Source organism: Mustela nivalis (genome assembly GCF_964662115.1).
Source record: "Mustela nivalis genome assembly, chromosome: 8".
Classification (NCBI taxonomy): domain Eukaryota; kingdom Metazoa; phylum Chordata; class Mammalia; order Carnivora; family Mustelidae; genus Mustela; species Mustela nivalis.
The window spans coordinates 78,689,460-78,711,565 of record NC_139027.1 but is presented as its reverse complement, the minus strand read 5'-3'; the positions used below and the strand labels follow the sequence as shown (position 1 = coordinate 78,711,565).

The 22,106-nt window shown below is 42.7% G+C and overlaps 1 protein-coding gene across 1 annotated transcript in view; it reads left to right on the top strand.

Annotated features, from left to right (window-relative positions):
• The window catches only part of STPG4 (sperm-tail PG-rich repeat containing 4), a 38,457-nt gene extending 16,752 nt beyond the window's left edge, over window positions 1-21,705 (top strand). The window contains 3 exon segments of the mRNA XM_082747011.1: window positions 18,683-18,787; window positions 21,383-21,482; window positions 21,485-21,705. Of these exon segments, the coding sequence (XP_082603137.1) occupies window positions 18,683-18,787; window positions 21,383-21,482; window positions 21,485-21,525 (246 nt within the window). The 3' untranslated portion in view covers window positions 21,526-21,705.
• The last annotated feature ends 401 nt before the right edge of the window (window positions 21,706-22,106 follow it).

The following is a 22,106-nucleotide window of genomic DNA, read 5'->3' as shown; positions in this document are numbered from 1 at the left end:
TGATTCATGTCTGTCCTAAACATGCATTCCCAGAGCAGAATGTGGGTTTGGTTTAGATCCACAAACTTATAAACTGTAGAAAGCAAACTCCTTTGATCCCAACAATAGGAGATGGTGGTGAGCTGTGTGGGTATGGTCCTGAAATACTTCTTACCATTCTCAAACCTTTTTGAGATCAACGTAGTAATCTTTAGGCCATTATAATATGCCACCTAATTTTTTTAAATTTTCTTTTTTTTATTAACATAGAATATATTATTTGCCTGAGGAGATAATATGCCCCTTAATTTTTATCCAGGTAATCTAATTGGATTGATTTTATCATTCAGTTTTGTTGTTCTAGAAATCAACATTATAATCCCAAAACTGTTAAGGACTCTTAGAATTGGAAGAAACTTTATCAATGAGCTATTGTTGACCATTGAACAACACGGATTTGAACTGTGTGGACCGCATATATGTGGGTTTTCTTAAGTAAATACAGTAGAGTACTGAAAATGTATTTATTTTTTCTTTCTTGTGATCTTCTTAATATTTTTCCTACAGCTTACTTTATTGTAAGAATGTAGTATACAATCCATACAATGTATAAAATACATGCTAATCCACTATATATGTTATGGGTAAGGCTTTCAGTCAACAGGTGGCTATTAGTAGTTAAGTTTTGGGGGAGTAAGAAGTTATACATGGATTTTCCATTCCTCAGGAGTTGGCACCCCAACACCCACTCTGTGTAACAGGGTCAACTGTATTCTATTAGCGTTGGCTTTGGTGATGAAGGCCACCATCCTTCATTGAGTGGTTTCTGGTGCAGGTGCATTTAATCTTCACAGCAACTTGGCAGGTTAATATTCCATCTCTCCTTCACAGGTCAGGAAATAGAAGTTAGTTTACAGACGTTATGGTTATCTAGGAAGTGGAGCTGTGACTTAGACCCCATCTCTGGTAACCTCAAAACCTGGGCTCTAAGCTGTGCTGCCTAGTGTGTGAGCATGATCAAGTGACTTGCTTAGTGCCTTTGCACATTTAGAGCTGGTCTGGGGTCAAATCCAAGAGGCAGACATTGTGTTGTCTCTGGCGTCACCATTTCTCACTGATGACTAAGGCTTGTTCATGGGCCCAGGTTGGCCTGCTTGACCCTTTTTGCAGTAGGATGAGCTCATAGGTTTCTCTGTCCTGGGAGGGCCAGCTATCAGCCTGCCTGTTACGCTCTGATCATCTAAGATCCTTACAATGGATGGAGGCAGCTTAGGCTCCGGCTGGGAGCTTTGCTACACTGGCTTTTTTTTAACTGGCCATATTTTTTCCCTGGAACACTTTTAGGATGTTAGAACTTCCAGTCCTTTCTCAGCAAAGTCTCTTTGTAAAAAGCTGGACTCAACTGAGTCTAGCTGACTTCATTAGAAGTCCTTTCATGTGCTCTAGACATCTCTTTTGGGTGGCTATGTGTATGGCCCAGTGCCAGGTAGCGAATTATTGAGTATTCAGTGACAAATGAGACATTTTACCGGTGCTCTCCCTTTTCTCTCGAAGGGCAAGGACGCATTAAGGTCAATAACCCAAGCAAGGTGTCCCTACACAAGCACACAGAAACTTACCCAGATGAAATGAGAGTCCGGGATTCACAATGCATGTGTCTGACTAGTGTGAGACCAAATGGCTTGGCACGTACAACTTGAAACGTGGAACCCAAAATTAGACAGTGATGACTCAAGTTTAATATTATCTGTTGATAGAAGCACATGTACCTTCTTCCTTCGGAGAGCCATCTCCAGAACTTTCTGATACATTTACTGGTAAGCTTCTTCGCAAGGGCTGACTGAGGAAGGAGGTAAGGGCAGGGCTGAAAAAAGGGCTTCAGTGAGGAAAGGGACACCAATCCTTGTCCCTTCAGAGCCTGTATCCAAAGCCAAACTCAAAGAAACCAAAGGGCAAGTTGCCCTTTTAGGATTTGGATCCAAAGGCTTTTCCACGGTCATTTATTAGTTGATGGGGTAAGAAGGTAAATTTGTTTTTATACCTTCCCACCCACGGCAGCAATGCCTGAAACTCCTTGGTAGGGATTTGTTTTTAAGATTTTATTTTCAAAGAATCTCTAGACCCAATGTGGGCCTTGAACTCAAAACACCGGAAATCAAGAGCCACATGCTCTATCAACTGAGCCAGCCAGGCACCCTCATAGTAAGGATTTTGATATGGGAGCCTAAGATCTAAGGCATGAGACATGTGCCACTCTTGATTTAACTGTAGGAAAATCTTGGAGAGATTTCTCCTTTTCACAAGTCCTCTTTTAAAGCCAAAAGCTCTGAGAAGGAGAAATATATTGTTTCAATTCATACTAAGGAAACAGTGACTTATTAAATTCTCTCTCTGCCACCCCCCCATCCTCAGGAATATAGATGAGATGACAAGAATTAGGGTACCTGGGATAAAGGAAAGGAACTGAAAAGAGGGAGAATTATAAGAAGGGGTTCCAGTTTTTAGATATTTATATCATTAACTGTTCTGTGCACAAAACATGTGTTACACTTTTTGACATTAACCTCAAGATAATTCCATAAAAGAATCTACAAAATAAGGAAAAATAAAATTCACAAAGAGTTGTTAAGTTGGGAATTTTTATAGACATTTTCCATATAATATTTGTAAGTCTGTTGATTCTTAAAAGAGGATCCAACTTTGACACAACGGAAGTAGCCCAGTCTCAGAACAAGTCTGCAAGAATGAGTATTAAATAGGCTCAATGGTTAAGCATCTGCCTCTGGCTCAGGTCATGATCCAGGGTCCTGGGATCAAGACCCGCATCGGGCTCTCTGCTCAGCAGGGAGCCTGCTTCCCTCTCTCTCTCTCCACCTGTTTCTCTGCCTACTTGTGATCTCTGTCTATCAGATAAATTAAAAAAAAAAAAAAAAGAATATCCTTGCTTTGTGTAATTATGGTCATAATAGCTATTTGAATTTAAAGTTTATGTTCTCTATTCTCAAAGTAATACATGGTTTGCTGCTCAGTATGGCAAATTGGCCATACATCAATCTTTTCTCACTTTCAAATCTCAATAAAATTGGTAACAAAAGAATAAATCATCTACAAGGATAAAGAAAGAAAAGGAAATATTGGCAGACAGAAGATTTCAACAAATTTTGGACAAAGTAGAGGAAGCCACGGGCTAAAAAGCACCCAGGGGGTGCTGCAGAAGAGATGGGAGCCTATTTGTTCCTTAGAACTGCAGGGAGTCTCAGGACTTGAGTGGGAGGAGGTAAGGTGAGGCAGAGGGAATTAGTTGAACACCAGGGAATTCATTGAAATTGTACATACAGAGTCATTTAATTTGGGGCTCCCTCCCTTCTCCTAATGTAAAATGTTGGCCTTTGGATATTTGCTCCTCAAGCAAAAAAATAGTAGAATTTATCCTCTAGAAAAACTAAATGAGCTTAGAGGAAAGAGAACCACATCCTGATATTCAGGGGACCCCAGGAAAAAGAGTGGCTCACCATCCAGTTGTCTAATTTCCACATATCCCAGCCACATACCCAAGCTTCTACCAGGCAAGTATGAAAAGCCTATAACATGAATGAGAGATGGAAGTAAGCAGACAGAAGGATGGAAACCTGGTTGAAAAACAGAATACAGGGCATAGAGGGAAGATTTTTTAAAAATCCAGTTAGCAGGGCACCTGGGTGGCTCAGTCGGTTACAGCCTCTGCCTTCGGCTCAGGTCATGATCCCGGGGTCCTGGGATCGAGCTCTATGTCCGGCTCTCTGCTCAGCAGGGAGCCTGCTTACCCCTCTCTGCCTACTTGTGATCTCTGTCTGTCAAATAAATAAACAAAATCTTAAAAAAAAAAAAAATCCAGTTAGCATGCACAGAGAGAGGAAAACGGCCAAGTTATTTTCAACGTAGAAGTCCGTGTTCAGCTAATCAATTGTAAAGACAAAATAAAGGCATTTTTCCAACATGCAAGAACTCCTAAAAATTGCCTTCCGAACACCCTTTTAAAAGATGCCACTGGTGATGAAAAACAAAAACAAACAAACAAAACAAACAGAAAACCCCAGCTAAACAAAGGAGTAAATCCAGAAGGAGGGAGGCATGGGATCTAGGACAAAGTGGGTCCAGACTGGGAGAGCAGTTAAAAGATGTTCTAGGCGAATCACTGTGCAGCTGAGAAGCCAATCCATATTGAGAAAGAAACTAGCAAACTCCAGAAGAAATGTTTCTAAGGGAAAAGGATTTAAGAACAACTGATATCATGGAGGGAAAAAAAAAAAAAAAAAAAAAAAAAAATATATATATATATATATATATATATATATATATATATATATATAGCAAAATGTGCAAGTGAAAAAGACAAGGCACTTAATTAACCACAGGTAAAACAAAAGACTGTCTAAGAAAAGGAATTCTATTATGTAACTTGGCTCTGCAAGGAATAATATTTTTTTAGTAAACATAGCTTAGGGATTTAAAATGCTACTTTGGGGACACCTGGGTAGTTCAGTTGGTTATGCATCCAGCTCTTGATTTCAGCTCAGGTCATGATCTCAGGGTCCTGGGATCAAGCCCTGAGTCAGGCTCTGCCCTCAGTGGGGAGTCTTGAGGATACTCTCCCTCCCTCCGCCTCTGTCTCTCCTCCTGCTTGAGCTCTCTCTTTCCATCTCTCTAAAATAAATAAATAATCTTTAAAAACAATTGGAATGCTAATTTGAAAAAAAAAGAAAATGAAAGACTACCGTGAGTGGATAAGGAGAGAGGAATAATGGACAGAGCAAATGCCATATCTTCATTCATTCCAGGAGGCTATCAATAGATAATTTCTAAAATATAAATTAAGAAATAAAAATATGAACATACTATTTACTGATAAGGTAAGTTCTTTTTTTTTGGGGGGGGGGAGATTTTTTATTTACTTGACAGAGAGAGAGACAGCCAGAAAGGGAACACAAGCAGGGGGAATGGAAGAGGGAGAAGCAGGCCTCCCGCTGAGCAGATAGCTGGATGTGGGGCTCGATCCCAGGACCCCAGGACCAGAACCCGAGCTGAAGGCAGACGCCCAGTGACTGAGCCACCCAGGTGCCCCTGTTTTTTGTTTTGTTTTGTTTTTAAAGATTTTATTTATTTGTTTGACAAAGATCACTAGTAGGCAGAGAGGCAGGCAGAGAGAGAGATGGGGAGGCAGGCTCCCTGCCAAGCAGGGAACCCAATGCGGGGCTTCATCCCAGGACCCTGAGATCATGACCTGAGCTGAAGGCAGAGGCTTTAACCCACTGAGCCACCTGGGTGCCCCCTTTATCTAAGATTTTATTTATTTGAGAGAGAGAGAGTGTACACAGTAGTGGGGATGCAGAGGCAAATGGAGAAGCAGAACCTGCTGAGCAGGGAGCCCAATGCAGGGCTCTATCCCAGGACCATGGGATCATGACCTGAGCTGAACACAGATGCTTAACCAACTGAGTCACCCAGGCCCCACAAGATAACATCTGTAAGAGCAGTTAAGAGTTAAAAATAGTTGTCTTTGGCTCTTTTTTTTCTTTATAGAGGGGGTTCAGCAGAAGGAAGGGAAAGAGAGAATCTTAAGCGGTGTCCATGCCCAGCGTGTGGAACACTACATGGGACTCGATCTCATACACCTGAGATCATGACCTGAATTGAAATCAAGAGTTGGGAGCTTAACCAACCAAGCTACCCAGGCACCCTGTCCTAGGTTCTTTAGAATGTGCTCAGAGACATGTATGCCTAAGACATATGTGTAAAGGTGTTTCTAAGAGTGCCAGTTGCCTGAATGGATCAGTATAGTGTTATTTCAGTGAAATGCTATATTCACGTTCACCATCCTATGCTCTTACACACTCTTGAACACGAAACACAGATAACAGTTGTCCTAGGGAATGAAATTGGAGAGACATGAGACCAGACTTCTTTTTCATTATGTCTTTTTGTTCTGATTGATTTTTTTAGAAGATTTTATTTATTAATTAATTTATTTTTTTATTTGACAGAGAGAGAGAGAGAGAGAGAACAAGCAGGGGGAGAGGGAGAGTGGCAAGCAGAGGGAGAAACAGGCTCTCTGTTGAGCAGGGAGTCTGTCTCAGGGCTTGATCCCAGGACCCTGGGATCATGACCTGTATCAGAGGCAGGCACTTAACCGACTGAGCCACCCAGGTACCCTAGTTCTGATTGATTCTTAAAACTGTATTTCTATATAAATTTAATAAAATGTCATGAAATTTAAGTAAAAATACATAAAAATTTAGAGTAAAAATAAATGAATAAGTTATAGGTAATTTGGAAAATATAGAAAATTATGTTTAAAAATTTTGTCCTTGTTTATATGCAGTCATTAATGTTAATTTTCTCCTTTTTTCTCTGCAATTTTAAAAATAGTGATCATGTTGCACAACAATTTCATATCTTTTTGTTTACTTAATACATGTTTCACTTTCATATTATTACAAATTCCTTTAAACTTTATTTTCACTAGGTAAATAATCTGGTTATCAGATCATAATTTATTCAACCATCCCCCTCTTTTTTTTTGTTTTTCTCAATAGGCTCCACACCCATCATGGAGCCCAGCTTGGGGTTTAAACTCACAACCCTGAGATCAAGAGTCAGATGTTTAGCCGACTGAGCTACCCGCATGCCCCTCAACCACTCCCCTCTTGAGGGCTAATCTTGTTTTCCATTATTCCATACATAGGGGTCTTTTTTTTTTAAGATTTTATTTATTTATCTGACAGACAGAGATCACAAGTAGGCAGAGAGACAGGAGGGGGGCGGGGCGGGGGAAGCAGGCTCCAGAGAGCCTGATACAAGACTTGATCCCAGGACCCTGGGATCATGATCTGAGCCGAAGGCAGAGGCTTTAACCCACTGAGCCATCCATATGCAGGGGTCTTTAGTATCCAAGTATTACCTGACCCAAAAAAGGCCTATTAAAGTGAACCCACTTTAAGTAGAATCAAAATCTCAAAGTAGTCAATAAGGTTTGATTTGGTCTTTCCTTAAAAAAAAAAAAAAAAGAAATTGAACTAAAAACTAGGAAAATATCCTATAATTACAACTATGTATTAATTCCTAAATTAAAAAGGAGGCTGTGTTTAGTTTTTCTGACAATATCTTGTGATAGATAGTATAGTGACATCCTTCACATCATGTTTGACATTCCAATGAAATTACAGACAACACAATTTAGAAAAAAATATTATTTGAAGCATCATTAGTTTTCCCAAGGGCAGCTCCTCTAACATTTGAAATCATTTTTTCTGAAATGCTGATACTGTCACAATCCTTGTCATCGTCTTTTTTTTTTTTTTTTTTTTTTTTTTTTGGTAGCTACTTTAACTTTGCTAGATCCTCATTGGGCAATGAAAGCCTTTTCCTGTTGATTTGGGCACTTCTCCATCATTTTCATCAAGTTCATGAAATCTTACATTTTTAGTAAAATTTACATTATCATTTTGAATTTGGATTTGCATTTTATTTGCAGTGTATTATTAAATATCATTTAACGCTGACAGAGAAAAACTGACTTACAAAGACACTGATCTGTCTGCAGTGGTAGATTCCAGTATTAAGCAGGGAGAGATGTTTGAATAGGATGTAATTTTGTAAGAGATCAGTTATTGGAGAACTCTTTTGTATTATGACAATTTTGTTTATATTCACCACTTCGCTATGCAAGGACAATACTGAATACTCAGAAAATTATTTTGCTGGAAAAAAAAGAGACTAATGCTAACATAAAAATTCATAAAATATTTTCTAAGTTTTGGCATCATTTGTTATGGATTATCACAGACGGTATTTACTAGAGATGATATATGACTTCTTCATCTATCTATATTACCAAACTTTTTAAAAAAAGTATTAACATCCATTAACATCTTCATCAGCAGTCAAGGGAGTGACCATTACATAAAATTTGTATAAATTTTGTTTATCTTTAATTTTTAAAATATTTGTTAACTTGATAGTAAAAGAATGGTATCTCATTATTTTAATTTACTTTGTAGGATCTGAGACTATACATTCTAATTATTTGTTAATTAATTATTTGTGGTCCTTCCTGCATACTTTCTGGTCGAAGTCTTTACCCAGTTATCTACTGGGTGGAGTTTTAACATTCTTTTCACTATAGAGTTTGTATAAATCAACAAAAAAGATATTAGCACTTGTATTTGGTGAAGCTTTCCAGGGATTTTGCCTTTTAGTTTTGTGTTTTTATATGGAGAGAAATTTAAAGTGTAAAATGTTATGTCATCAAATTAGAGAGATTGTCATCACCTTCTGGAATGTAAGTTCCATGAACAGGGTTGGGGGGCCTCTCTTATTCATCAATGCCCAGACCCTAGTACAGTGCTCAGAAAATGTGTTGAAGGAATGAATGAAATCTTTCTTTTCCACCACTTAAAAAATTCCTCCCAGATACATGTTCACTTTAATTTTCTTTCATGTATTAGGCATTTTGATTCTTTAAAAAATTTATAGTTCTTTGGTTCCTCGGGATTGTGTTTTGTATACAGTTGCATGGTAAGGCTGTGGTGTCATTTGAGTCCTACTGACTTAGGACAGTTTGCCTCATTGTTGGTATACCTGATACTTACAGTCACCAGAAATATGATCTGTAGATCTGGTGCAATATAGTATGGCCTATAGACACCCATTGAGTCACTCTAAACCTTTTGATAATGAGGCAAGTTATAAAAGATGGATACATATAGGTATGCCCTATATGAAAAGTAACCCATTGTGGGCACCTGGTTGGCTCAGTTAGTTAAGTGTCAGCCTTCGGCTCAGGTCATGATCCCAGGGTCCTGGGATTGAGCCCTGCATTGGGCTTCCTGCTCAGCAGGGAGCCTGCTTCTCCCTCTCCCACTCTTCCTGCTTGTGTTCCCTCTATCCCTGTCTCTTTCTCTCTGTCCAATAAATAAAATCGTAAAAAAAGAAAAGTAGTCCATTCAAATTTCTTAATCATTCATGCATAAAATCTCCAGGAGCAACCCATTAAAAGACCATGAAAAAGTAAATGACCATGTGAATGCATATCAGATCACTACATGTTTTTTAGTTGTAAAAAATACATTAACTTTGGATTTGAAGATCCTCTAGGATCATAAGTGCCTGAAGGCCTCTCAGCTATTCTCCCTTGTTAAAAAACACAGCAGCTTGGATGCTCAGTGTGTGGCTCAGTGTGTTAAGCATCCGGCTCTTGATTTCAGCTCAGATCACAATCTCCTGGTCATGATTTCCAGGTTGTGAGATCAAGCCCTGTGTCAGGCTCCACACTCAGTGGGGAGTCTGCTTGGGATTCTCTTTCTCTCCTTCTGCCCCTCCCCCTACCATGTGTACACACTCCCTCTCTCAAATAAGTAAGTCAATCTTAAAAAAAAAAAAACAAAAAACCAAACCAACAACAACGATAAAAACCCGCAGTCTTCTTGTTTGTGTTACGGATTCAATTGGTGAATTATGTTTTGTCCCCAAAGTGTAGGTAGCTCTCAAGAGAAGCTGTTGGTAAGGGATCTGTTGGATTGGAAAATAGTTTTTCATCTTCAGATTATCAATGTAAGGTTGTATAGTCTTTGGCTATTTCAGTTATTGTTGAAGTAATAATAATTGGTTATGGATCGGCACAACTGTTTTGTTCACAAGACTGTGAGGAAGATACTTACGTGAGTATTTTGGGATAGACGCCAGAAGTCACGGCCCATCATAAATAAAAAGGGCCTTTTTGCATCCATGAAAAGAATTGTATTGGCAACTTCTGCCACCTTTCAGCACCTTGATAATAATGACCAAGCTCCCCAAATCCCAAGACCTAAAGGTACAGTTGCTTCATAGTGGGATTGTTTTAAAGAGGAGAAAACTGCAACAAATCCCGATCATTCTCAACCAAGGGAATTGGACAAAGTAACACTTGTCATTTATGGTTTCTCCTCCCTTTACCCTTCCCTTTATTTAATTGATTTAATTGCTCTCATAAATGACCCAAATAAATCTCTAGATCCACCAAAAGATTGCATAGATTTTGTTCCTTCTTGAATGTGTTTCCAAGTGTGGGCGTTAAGGACATCAGAGATTCTGCACAACTTCTTTGAATATAGTGAGGACAATGATGACTTTACTTAATATTCCCATTAATGTAAGGGGACTAAGGAAGATTCTGTTTTTCCCAGCCTTTTCCCCCCAGTATCTACTAGGCATGTGGTCTGTACAGGACCAGTGCTTCTCTCGTCTATTGTTGGTGGCAGCGTAGACAATACAACCCCTTGAAAGGTAATTGGGCAATATGTTATCTCGTGGCCTGCTGATTATATTTTGAGAAAACTCTTCTAAAGTAATAATCTTGTGCAGAAATAATTCATCTATACAAAGATATCATGAAGGGATTACTCTTAATAACTAGATGACAATAGCAGCAATGTAGGAAGAATTATGAGTGTAAAAAGCAGGAAAGGCACCAAAATCCACTTAGTAGCTGTGCTGAGGTGTTGTGATTAAGGGCGGTTGTTTACTTCCTATCTTTTCCATTGCTTTTATAGTTTTTGAAAATACAAGTTTTAGAGGTCAGAGAAGAGGCAGGATACTTGGGTGGCTCAGTTGGCTGAGCGACGGATTCTTGATTTTGGCCCAGGTCACAATCACAGGGTGGAGAGATCGAGCCTGGCATAGGCTGGCACCCAGCGTGGAGCCTCCTTAGGATTCCCCTCTCCCTCTCCCTCTGCCCTTTCCCCCCACTCATGAGCACACCCTCTCTCCCTCTTAAAAAAGAAAACGAAGAAGAAGAAGTCAGAAAAGAGGTAGCATTAAAAAAAAATTCTCAGTAGTGTCTGAGAATAAGTGCCATCAAAATAGTCAACATAAAAATATTTTGTTACTTAAATAAAAACAGCGCCACTTACTACTACTACTTAATTAGGACTCAGTCATTCACATGATTTGGGACTTCCAGTGATTTGCTGAGCAGATTCTTTACAGTTATTAATTCTTACAGTTGTATATAAAGTGAAAAACAAGACATGCAGACCTTTCCTGACAGTAGAAATAAAATCTTAAGAATATCAAGTGAAAATGAGTTTCTTTTATTTGATGTCAGAAATATTTCAACATGTTTCTGTATTTCTTAAAACCTGACAAGCCTATAAAGAACAAGGAAAGGATTAGATAAACAGGAAAGAGCCTGTAGAGATAGGAATGAGAGTTATATGATTTGTCTGTTTTAGTCACATTTAATAGCATTTTGAAAAGGGGATAGCAGATCTGTGCCATACTCTCTGCATTAAGACTAGCACTCTGAAAGACTGCTGAATCATTCCAGCTGCTTTTGCATTTACCAAATTAGTTCAATTAAAAACCTAAGCTGATAGTTTGAAATTCCACAAGGAACAGAAAAATAATTAGTAAACATGGTCAGATTGAATCAAGCAAAACATAAACTGATTTCTGCTTGAATGGAATCTGAAAGATGATTAAAGCAGGTCCTAGTCTCAATCTCCTCAAAGATGAGTTCACTGGTAGGTAACATTTTTGAAAAATATAATCTTTTAAATATAGCTACAGATGTTCTAGGATTTTTTTTTAAATGAAAACATATCCTGGCAGTTTTTCTTTCTAAAAAATTTGTGCAACTTTTTTAGTGGTATTAACACCAGGAGAGTCATATACCCCTGTTCGGCTGCAAGTGTGAAGAATTTCCCGCTCTCCTTTCTTATAACAGTATCTTGACTGGGTAGAAGAAAAAGAATGTAATTGGTAGGATTTTTTTTCAGTTGCAAGTGACAGAAGCCCATCCTGGCCTGGCTAAGCAAACAATTAAAACATAAAAGTGGGATGGACTTTATTGGTGCACACAGACTCTAGGACTTTTGCCACTGATTTACCTTCCTCTGGCTGTTGGGCACACTCTGTTTATGAGCTGGGCAAGAAGACCCATGAGCAGTCCTAGGTACGCACCTGCCTGCCTAGCCACCTGAGTGTGAAAATACAGGCTCTTTGGATTGGCCAGGCGACAGTCACGTGTCTGCGCTGGGCCAATTCCTGCAACCAGGAGTGGCCAGCTTTGCTGAAGTTCCTGTGGGCAAGTACCGCCTTAAATTTCTAAGGCCGGTGGGGCCGTGGGATCAGGTAGGAAAGGGAGGATGGATCCGGTGAACACCTACAGCCATGCTGCAATGCCCGGGGGTCCCCAGCAGGTGCAGTCCTGTAAAAGCTGCGTGTTTATGGTGGGCAGGTTGGTGATCACTGAGTGTTGCCTGCCCACCGGCCCACGCCGGGAACCCGGGACTGCTGTGGTTTCTCACTCGGCAGGAGTAAACAGTACCGAGCTACACTTAAGAGGTATGGTCAATTCCTAATTTCACAAATGTGAATAACTTTTGGCCTGAAAGTTTTGCGTCTACCCTACTCAATAGCACGCATGTCTCCTTTCTCTCTCCTGTGAACCTGTAGACCAGCGGTTACAGAATTCTAGAATTTCGTGAGTTGCAGACGCTTTGCCACAGGCCTCCTCCTGAATTCCCAGACAGGCAGCTCTGGCTTGTCTCTGTGCCCACCTCCACACACAAGAGTCTGCTGTCCCTGCTGGGGCACCTATTTTCTTTTGGGGGGAACGTGTTCCAGCTATTACATGCATGTCGCCAAATTTAGGGGAGATCCTTTTACCACCCCATCTAATAATTTCAATTTATGCTGCTTATTACTTGTGTGTTACAGGTGTATAGGTAGACATTTGGGGCCATACATTTTATTTCTGACCTTTTCTCTCTTCAAGGGAAAGAGAAGTTGTACCTTGGTCAATGGGGACAGACTTTGTGCTTTTCCTAGGTTCCCTTTAACTTTGTGATTTTTAAAGAAAAATAGTTTTGAGCTGAGTGGTGATACCTCCCAGCAGTGAGAAGCAAGGTCAGTAACTGGCTCTTGATCCCACAACCCAGGTGCTCAAGTGTGTGTTTGTAGCCCTCACCCAGCCTCAAGTTCTCGACTGTTACATGAGCACTGGTGACCAGAGTGGGTACTGAGCTAGAGACAGGGCAGGGATGGGCAGCTGCCCTGGCAGTGGCGAGGGAGCCAAGGGAGCCAGCAGTGGGCAGCCACGGAGCCGGCTGGAGAGGTGCCCCCAATCCCGCAAACCCAGTTTGCAGAGGCGGATGGTTTGCAGAGATTGGGAATACAAGGGTGACATTGAACATTTTACACATTGAACATTTTATGCAGTTAAACCATAAATGGTTCTTAGTGTTAATACACGTGTAAAAACCAATGAAGTGGTTAACTGTCTGGAGAAAATTGAATTTCAGTTCCCTAACTTTTTTTTTTTTTTTTTTGACAGGAGCCTATGCACTTTTTATTTTATTTCTGCAATGTGGTGAATTTGACTGAATGGTTAAAATGAATGGCATCTTCCTCCCTGGGTAGCTTTCCCTAACCTTTCCTATTACAGCTTCTGTACAGACCCTTCCTCCAGCCCTTTGCCCTGGAAACTCCACCCCCTCCTTACTCATTTGGTCTTAGCTCATTTGCACTTCCTTAAGGGATTCTCAGGCCCGTGAGTGTACCCTCTTACATGCTCTCCCACAGCATCCTGTATGCCCCTTTGTGTCATATGCCACATATTTGTCATGTTTTTGGCATGGCATATATATATATATATATATTCCCTGCTAGAATGTAAGCCCCACGGGAGTAGGGAACATGTCTATCATGTCAATTAAGATTGAGTTCTGCTGCTAGAAACAGAGACCCAAATAACATTATAAATGGGAGAAGAACGGATTTCTGCCTTGTATAAATTTCCTGCAGTAGGCAGTTCCGGGCTGGTGGGGCAATCCAGCAGCATCGCATTTCTGCGTGCTGCTCTGCTAAGTGTGGCTTCGGTTCCCGAGGTCCCAGGAGCAGAGAACATGGGACCAACCAACCAGGGGGCAAAAGGGTGAGGCAGATGGATAAGCTGCCCTCTCCATAGGGATGCTCTGAATTCATACACACCTCTTCACCTCTGTCCTATAGCCAAGAAATTAGTCATCCAGTTACACCCAGCTTCAGGGGAAGCTGGGAAATGTAACCTTTGTGCTCGGTAGACATGCGTCCCTTAAAAATTATTCTAATACTAAAGGATAGAATGGATATTGGGAGACTTACAATGGATAATGGACTTACAATGGAATAATTCCCGACTCCCAGCACACCGTGGGGTGTACTATATAATGACCGAATGAAGAAATGAGCTGAGCACTTATGCATTCACTTACTAGGGCTACCATTACAAACTGAGGGGCTTAAACAACAGAAATTTATTGTCTCCCATTTCTAGAGGAAGTGCAAGATGGACATGGTGGCAGTGTTGATTCCTTCTGAGTGCTGGGAGGGAAAGTATCTTCCATTCCTTTCTCCTAGCTTCTGGTGGTATGCTGACAATCTTTGGCCTCCCTTGTTTTGTAGGCCTTCACCTTCGTCTTTGCATGGTGTTTTCCCTGTGTGCATGTCTCTGTGTCCTAAATTCCCCTCTTGATGAAGGATAGCATTATATCGGATTAAGGCCCATCCTAATGGTCTCATCCTAAATAATTACATCTGTAAGGACCCTATATCCATAGAGGTCACATTCTGAGGTACTCGTAATTCAAAATTGACAGGAGCTGTGAGTTTTGGGGGGACACCATTCAGCACAATAAAAATGTGTAGGGTTTGTGGATTTTGAGGGAATCACGATTCAACACATAATAACTTGGGATAATTGCACCTACCCTTGCACAGTCTTTCAGAGGTACCTGGCATTTTGCTGCTCTGGGATGCCCCAGAGTGATACACCTCTTAGTTCCAGAGCAGTGTGACGTAGGTGAGCTAGTCCCACTCCCCCAGCCCTGGAGGAGACGTGGGCTCGGTGTAGGCATGGCAGGGCTTACCAAAGGCCTACAGTGGTACTGAGAGTTAACGGCCATTGGCAAGCTCCTTCATGGTATGACAGCGTCCTAGGAGCACTCCAGAAAAGTCAGTAGGGCCCATGCATTCTGAGCCCTTTGTAGTAAGTAGAAAGTGGCCGCCCTCTCCACCATCCCATGGCCCAGAGATCACACTTAACCCTTGGCACAGACCGGAAACAGTGGGACCTGGTGTAGAGTCTTGAAGGCAGGCAGTTAGCTCAGCCCTCCCTCAGGTCTGTGCTCGCTCCTTGCACCTTTTGGGATAAAAAGAATCCCTCCCTGGACTATAAGCTCCTCTGAGGTTGAAGGTAGTATTCTATTTATTTGTGCCATCCCTGTAGCCCCCGTTGCTTAACGTGGCTCTTGAGTAGGAACTCAATGACTTTTTCAAAGGGAAGAGAAAGGTAATTATCATCTTGTCAGGAGGGTTGAGATGTAATCACACCCCAAAGCAGAAGAGTGGGTAACTATGAAAGGTTTCCTGTAGTTTATTTTGGAAGAAGGTCCTGGGACTCTAGGAAGGTGACAATTCTGTTCGCTCTTGGCTCCGAATGTCAGTTGTCTTTGAATGGTGTAGCTTCGGGAAACCCAGAGTTGCCAAATCATGACCCTGACCAAAACAAGGGTTAAGAACTGGCTCATCTGATTGGTGTGAGAGGTGCTTAGTACTGCCTGATGGACCTGGGAGCCACCCTTCACCCATGCATCCCACATAATGTGAACCAAAGCTCCAGGTCATGCTCATTGATCCCCAGTAACTGAGGGAGTAACCCTGCTAACCAGTCAAATATTCTTGTTTTAAACACCCTCCCATCGATCTGGATCCATTTTCTCAACCCACATTCTGAGCCATGCTGGGTGTTCCCCTTCCCCCCATTCCTGCACTGCCCACTCACGTTTACCTCCAAAGTAGGGAGTCTGCCGGAGCTGCCACCCGCCCACTGCAGGATGCTGGCCCAATCGTTAACGTTTCACTTAGAACATTCCTGTGGCTTCTGGAATATGAATTTGGGCCTGGATCCACTTCCCTAATGTTGCCTCTTTGAAAGATTGCATCAGACACATGCGGGGCAAATAGCATGCAGTCATTTCTTTCTGCCCCAAGTCTTGGGCCCTTGGATTTAGATAAGCCAGCCCCCAAGCCTGTATAGGGAGGCTGCTGGGTGGCACAGGCCTACATCAGTGCTTCACCAAACCTGGCACCTGAACTCCGAAGGAGCTCATGATTTGGAAACTCAGAAAGGGAAGCCACATCAGGCTTGGGGGAACGGGGCCATGCAGTGGCATTTCTTAGCCATCCTTTAAGGGGTTGCTGTAGGCATAGAGTCAACGGTAGCACACCTAGCAGCATCTTTTGCCGCAGAGACCATTCTGATGTGAAAGTACTGTGATTATTATGGCCAAACCGAGGGTGGAGGGTGTCGCAGTGACTGTTCCTATCGGGTTCCCCTGGATTTCCATGCTTTGGCTTTTATGGCAGCTCAGATTTCTCCTGCAAGAGTGTACAGGTCAGTCCACACAGAAAGCCTCACCCCCGTAGTGATCTCTGTCCCACGTAGGCATCAGTTTCAAAGTATTACTGTTTTCATCTCTGCCATGAGCTGTAGAATTATGAGGCGTATCCATCCCTTGATTTTTCCGACTTGCACTTGACTGTTAATAACAGACTCCATCCACGGAGGAGTAATTGAGAATGGCAGCCCCAACGACACGGCTTTGCCACCCACGGGAGGGAACAAGGGAAAGCCTGGTTCTGAACTCCCTTGGTGGGTCTGCAGCTGGGCACCTGTTCGCTGTATCTGATGGGCTCATTTGCAACCCAGCCTTACCTACGAGAAAGGTCTCACAGGACACGGTTCTCTGTTCTAGCCTTACTGTATATTTTATCTTTCTTTCCTTTGCTCATTTTTCACATTCGTTTATCTATACGGTAGGTGTAATTTTTTTTTTTTTCATATCTCAAGAGCGCTCAAGTCCATTGTAGAAAACTTAGAAAATGCAGGTAAGAGGAATAGTTCTTACTATTCTTATGATAAAAGAAGTTCTTTTTAAACAATATCTTGCCACCTGGGGAAAACAGCAAACATTCCATTTCCCATGTTTTTGGGCACATTTTTTTTTTTAAGTTTGCATTTGCACTTAACAGTATTTGGGAGTAGCTTTATGTCTGTAACAATTCATCACTAGACAGCTGGATGGAAGAATCACGATGTATTTACCTAGACACACATTACTGGTGATTTAGTTGATTTCCAAATACTTGCATCCATTCTCGATTGTTTTCTTAAGACGAACTCCTAAATGTGGGACTTGCTGGGTCACAATAATAAACATACATCCTCTCTTTGTACTGTAGAAACTTTAGACGTATAACCACACAAACACAATCCTCCAGCGAGCCCCCGCGTACCCATCTAACAATTGTGGCTCCTGGTCAGTGTGTTCTCCCCCTACTTCCCCTAGTCCCTGCATTATTTGAGAACAGGTCCCAGACATCATGCAGAATGACTCATTTCTATCAAATAGTACAAGTATTTTAAAATGGGAGAGAAAGGGGCGCCTGGGTGGCTCAGTGGGTTAAGCTGCTGCCTTCGGCTCGGGTCATGGTCCCAGGGTGCTGGGATCGAGCCCCGCATCGGGCTCTCTGCTCAGCAGGGAGCCTGCTTCCTTCTCTCTCTCTGCCTGCCTCTCTGCCTGCTTGTGATCTCTCTCTGTCAAATAAATAAATAAAATCTTTAATAAAATAAAATAAAATAAAATGGGAGAGAAAGAGTAAACTGCCAAAAAAAAAAAAAAAAATAAGAGGTTAACGTCTTGTGCACATGATCCACTGTGATGTTTGGGCCCCTTCCATTTTCCCTGCTGTATGTGGGCTCAGGGCTCTTCATTTGTCTCTTGATTCCTAAAGCAGTCTGGTAACCAACCTCCTTTCTCTCCCTCTGGATAGGTCTAGACATTTACAAGCCATTTCATATCTTACCAAATTGCCCTCCACAAAAGCTAAGCAAATTTGTGCTTGCACCAGAATCATAGAGGCGTGTCCATGCTGGTGGTTAAGATTTGGGGGTTCTCTTCTTTCTTTACTTTTCCTTCTTTTTCCTTCCCCTTTCTTCCTTTTTCTTTCTTCATGAATTTTTTAGACCCAGAAACAAGAATCATATCCTTATTATAATGAAAATTTATTTGGTTATTAATGAGGTTAAAGCCCCCCCATTTCCTAAATGAATAATTATATTTCCTCTTTGTGAATTGCCTTTTACTAATTTTTCTATTAGAATGATTGTCTTTTAAAAATTGTGTTCATTTTATGTGAATATCATAGCGTTGTGCTTTTGTCAGCAAATCGCTATAAAGACTTGTTTGGACTAAGATAACACATACTATACTCCTACGAAAGAACACGTGAGTTCTAAGAAGCTAACAACTCAAAGCAGCAGTCGTTAATAGTCTGAAGGATAGGGATGGAGTGGGGTGTGCCAGTGTGGGATGGCGGGTCCAGGCAGGACCAAGGGGGGCTTTTACAGGTCACTTAAGCCTCAGTCCCAGACACCCACAAGGCAGGTAAAGCAGGTAAAGCAAGTATTATTCCCACTTGACAATGGCTTGTGCTAGGGCACACCTTCATAATTTCCAAGCCCCAGTCTAGGGACTTTTCTACCCTATCACAAGTGATCCGTATGTTTATTTGTGGAAGGTTAATAAAGCATTAAAATATAACAAATATTAGTAATCATAAAAAACTCTTTTTCTTCCCCCTATAGCGTGAAGGCCCAGGACCTGGTCATTACGACTTGAAAATACCTCCAGTAAATTCTATTACTTCCTGTTTTCAATCCAAAGTACCTCGATTCCTGCCCGCTTGTTCTGTAAGTACTCTAAAAGATGATGTTTGTAGGTTTTGTGATTGGGGTTGGGGAGGGCAGTGGGCTTTGGGTTAAAGTTCTAGACAATTCTAATATGTATGTATATGTGTGTGTACACACACACACACACACACACATATACACACAAATAATTGCTGGTCGAGGTGGGAAAAAATGTGGAGCTCAAAAATCTGGCAAGCCCCCCGGGCTGTTTCAGGCTCAGAGGAACTCCAGACACAAAGATGGGGGCTGAATTTGGGGTCCAGTTGACAACATCCAGTATAGTAATTAGCTATCAGTGTTGTGACCTGGCTGCTCTGTGGGAACATGTATCTAACGAACTGAGGCAAGCAGTGGGCGGTGGCTGACCCCATCCGCGTACAGTTCTTTGTGTATACGGTTTTGGGGGAGGCGTGTGTGTGGCTTCAGAGCAGAAACATTATTATTGAACCAAAGGAGACCAATATGGCCTGAATGGTCATCCTGCCCCTAAGAATTCAGGAAAGACAGCAAAGGGGGTCAAGTCCCCAGTATGACACGGGTACATGGTGGCAGCGTTTGAGCCTCAGAGACCTAGAGAAGACCCAAGAAAAATTGCGAAAGCACTACATGAAGCTTATGAATGGTGGCTAGTTTTCTTAAAAAAATCCTGACAGTTTTAATTCCCATGGCCTTGTTGTTCCCCATCTGCACCCCAACTGGAAAGTCCCCAGAACTCACTGGTATGTAACCTTACTGAAGGTGGTTGGGAAGACAGAAATACAAGTTCTGCCTATAAGAAAATGGGCCCATCCCCATGGTTCAAGGAAGGGTGGGTGTCCTAGGCCTGTGTCATAAAGATCTCTCTCCGGAGCTACCAGCTCTGGTGTGGGGTTAGTGTGGTCTTTATCTGGAGGACTACTGGGGAGTCCCTGTTGGTAAAATTAAAAACAGACCTGACAGCAGGAGGTGGTGGGTCCCTTCTGTAGATCTTAGCACGCTAGTGGCATTAGCAAGATCCAGACACAGACTTCTGTCCAAGCTCCCAAGGCTGAGCATCTTCAGGAAGCTGGAGTTATGCTAACCAAACTCTCAGGAAGCTGATAGAAAGGCCAGAAGGTGCGCTTTATGAGTAATTTACAAATGTCCAGTCAGGCAGGCTTGCTTGGAGCCACTTGCTCTATAGGGTGTCTCCCCTTATAGGAAACTCTTCACTGAAGCCAAGGACAATCCAAAGTTTGCTCAGTGACAGTGAAATCAGGGCTGGGGGATAGAGCCGGGTGTTCTCAAGGTCTGAGAGCCAGCAAGGGTAGCCTCCTGGGGGGGTAGCCTTGTGAGACGGAGGCCCACAGACCTGCTGTTCTGTGGTCTGGTTTTCCAGGACTCCACCCGCATGTTGCTTCCTCATTAATAGCACTAATAAAGGCTTCAGCTTCCTTTGACATCTGGCCAGGACTTGATTAGATTTCCAGGCTGCTCCTCTGCTTTTGGCAGAGGAGACATCCTGTCACTGACCGCAGCTTCTGCGGGCAACTGACTTCATCCACTCAAGCCTGACCACCCTGTCCCACTTCCAGGGTAATCCTATTTCCACCCTCTCTCTCTCCTGGAGAGATAACACACTGCAAAGAAGGATGGAAATGACAAGCCCATGATAATAGGGAATAATAATAGTGCTGGTAGCTAATGTGCTGAGAGCTGTCACTGCCAAACTGGGGCTCTCCGCCCTGGAGGGCCTCCAGCAAGCTCGTTACCTCCTGTCTTGGGTGAGGCTGAGGAAGCACAGGGCCCAGGGTCACACCAAGCCATTGGTGGTGAGACTGGGACTCGAACTCAAGCCTGTCTGACGTCAAAACCCTTCCCTGGGCCCCCCACACACAGACACTGATGCTTCACCAATAGACCCGAGATAAAAATCCCTTCAGGCGTCCAGAATCCATACATGTCCCCCGGCATGGGAAATGCTGACCCAAGAAATCAAAGTCTTCGCCTGAGTCTATGGAAATGACATCGGTTGCATTCGATCACTGTAGAAGAGAATCTTCATTGACATCATTGGCAAAATGACTTTTTCAAGAATTTCATCCAAAGGAAAACATGGCTTTTAGAAATGAGAACTTGTAGATCCCTTGAGACTACTTTGGACGCTGGGGTCTGCAGACTTTGAGGTACAGAAACCGGAGTCTGGACTTTTTGAGGTCAACCACCCAGGTTCAGAGTCCATTTTCTCCAGTACCTTATCATGAGACTAGGTGATTGGCGGGGGGACGACAATGGCGTTCCCAGGGACAGGAGCTGTCTGGGCAGAGTGCCCACTGAGAAAGTGTGCCTTGAGGGGCAGGTGGGATGTGAGCCCGCTGCCTAGCAAGCTCAGGCCAGTGTTTGCTTGTCTGCCCTTCTCTTGACACTTCTGGAGTACTGGAGAAAGCCATGGATGGGAGAAGGCCTCTGCTCCAAGGACTGGCTCCAAGTCAAGGGTGCCCCATTGTAGTTGGGCGTGACCCTCATCTTCCCTAGTAGGGATTTGCCAGTGAGGGCTGAGCCCACAGCTGGACTCAGGGTGCCCCTGAGTGTTGGAGACATGGTCTCATCAGTCCCTGTTTTCTGTTTTGTTTTCAGAAAACCCCCGGCCCAGGAGCATACACATCTTCAGTGCAATTCCCCAAGCAGCCCCCCACCATAGCCAAAATGGGCCGAGAGAATAGCCTTTTCTTCAACAACACAATTGGCTTTTAAACCATCTTGGCCCTCAGCTATTTTGAGTTTAGCGAGTGCTTCTGTTTAGAACACTCTGTTTTATGTTCTTTAGAAGGGTTTGACACAGAACATCATGCATTGCCCAGGCGACCCTCCTGCCCGCTTCTGTGGAATAGTCCCAGCATAATTTCCAGTTCACTCTCGAAAGTGTCTTGGCTTGAATAATAAAGTGTGTTCACTCTGTTTGTTGTCCAAGGATACATTCCAAGACAGTGCTCCTGGGCTCCTCCTGCGGCAGCTTGGAGAGACTCTGATGTGTCTGGGCTGTGCTCTGCATGGCCATGGGCATTAGGGCTATAGGACCTCACAGCCTCACGGATGTGTCCTTGGGGGTCAGCATTCAACCAAAGCTATGCTGGGTGTGCCAAGATCCCAGCAGGTGGTTCTTTCTCTCTCTCAAGTCCCTGAAAAGAATAATATTGATTCAACCCAATGGGTGTTTGTGGTTTTAAGTCAACAAAAATATTTGAGTATCTGCTCTGCGCCAGGTGTGCTGGGGTTGGGGCGCTGGGGGTGGGTTGCTTCACAGAAAGATGAATAAGGCATGTGACTGAGTTTGGGGAGGGCTATAGGGGAGACAAGGCCA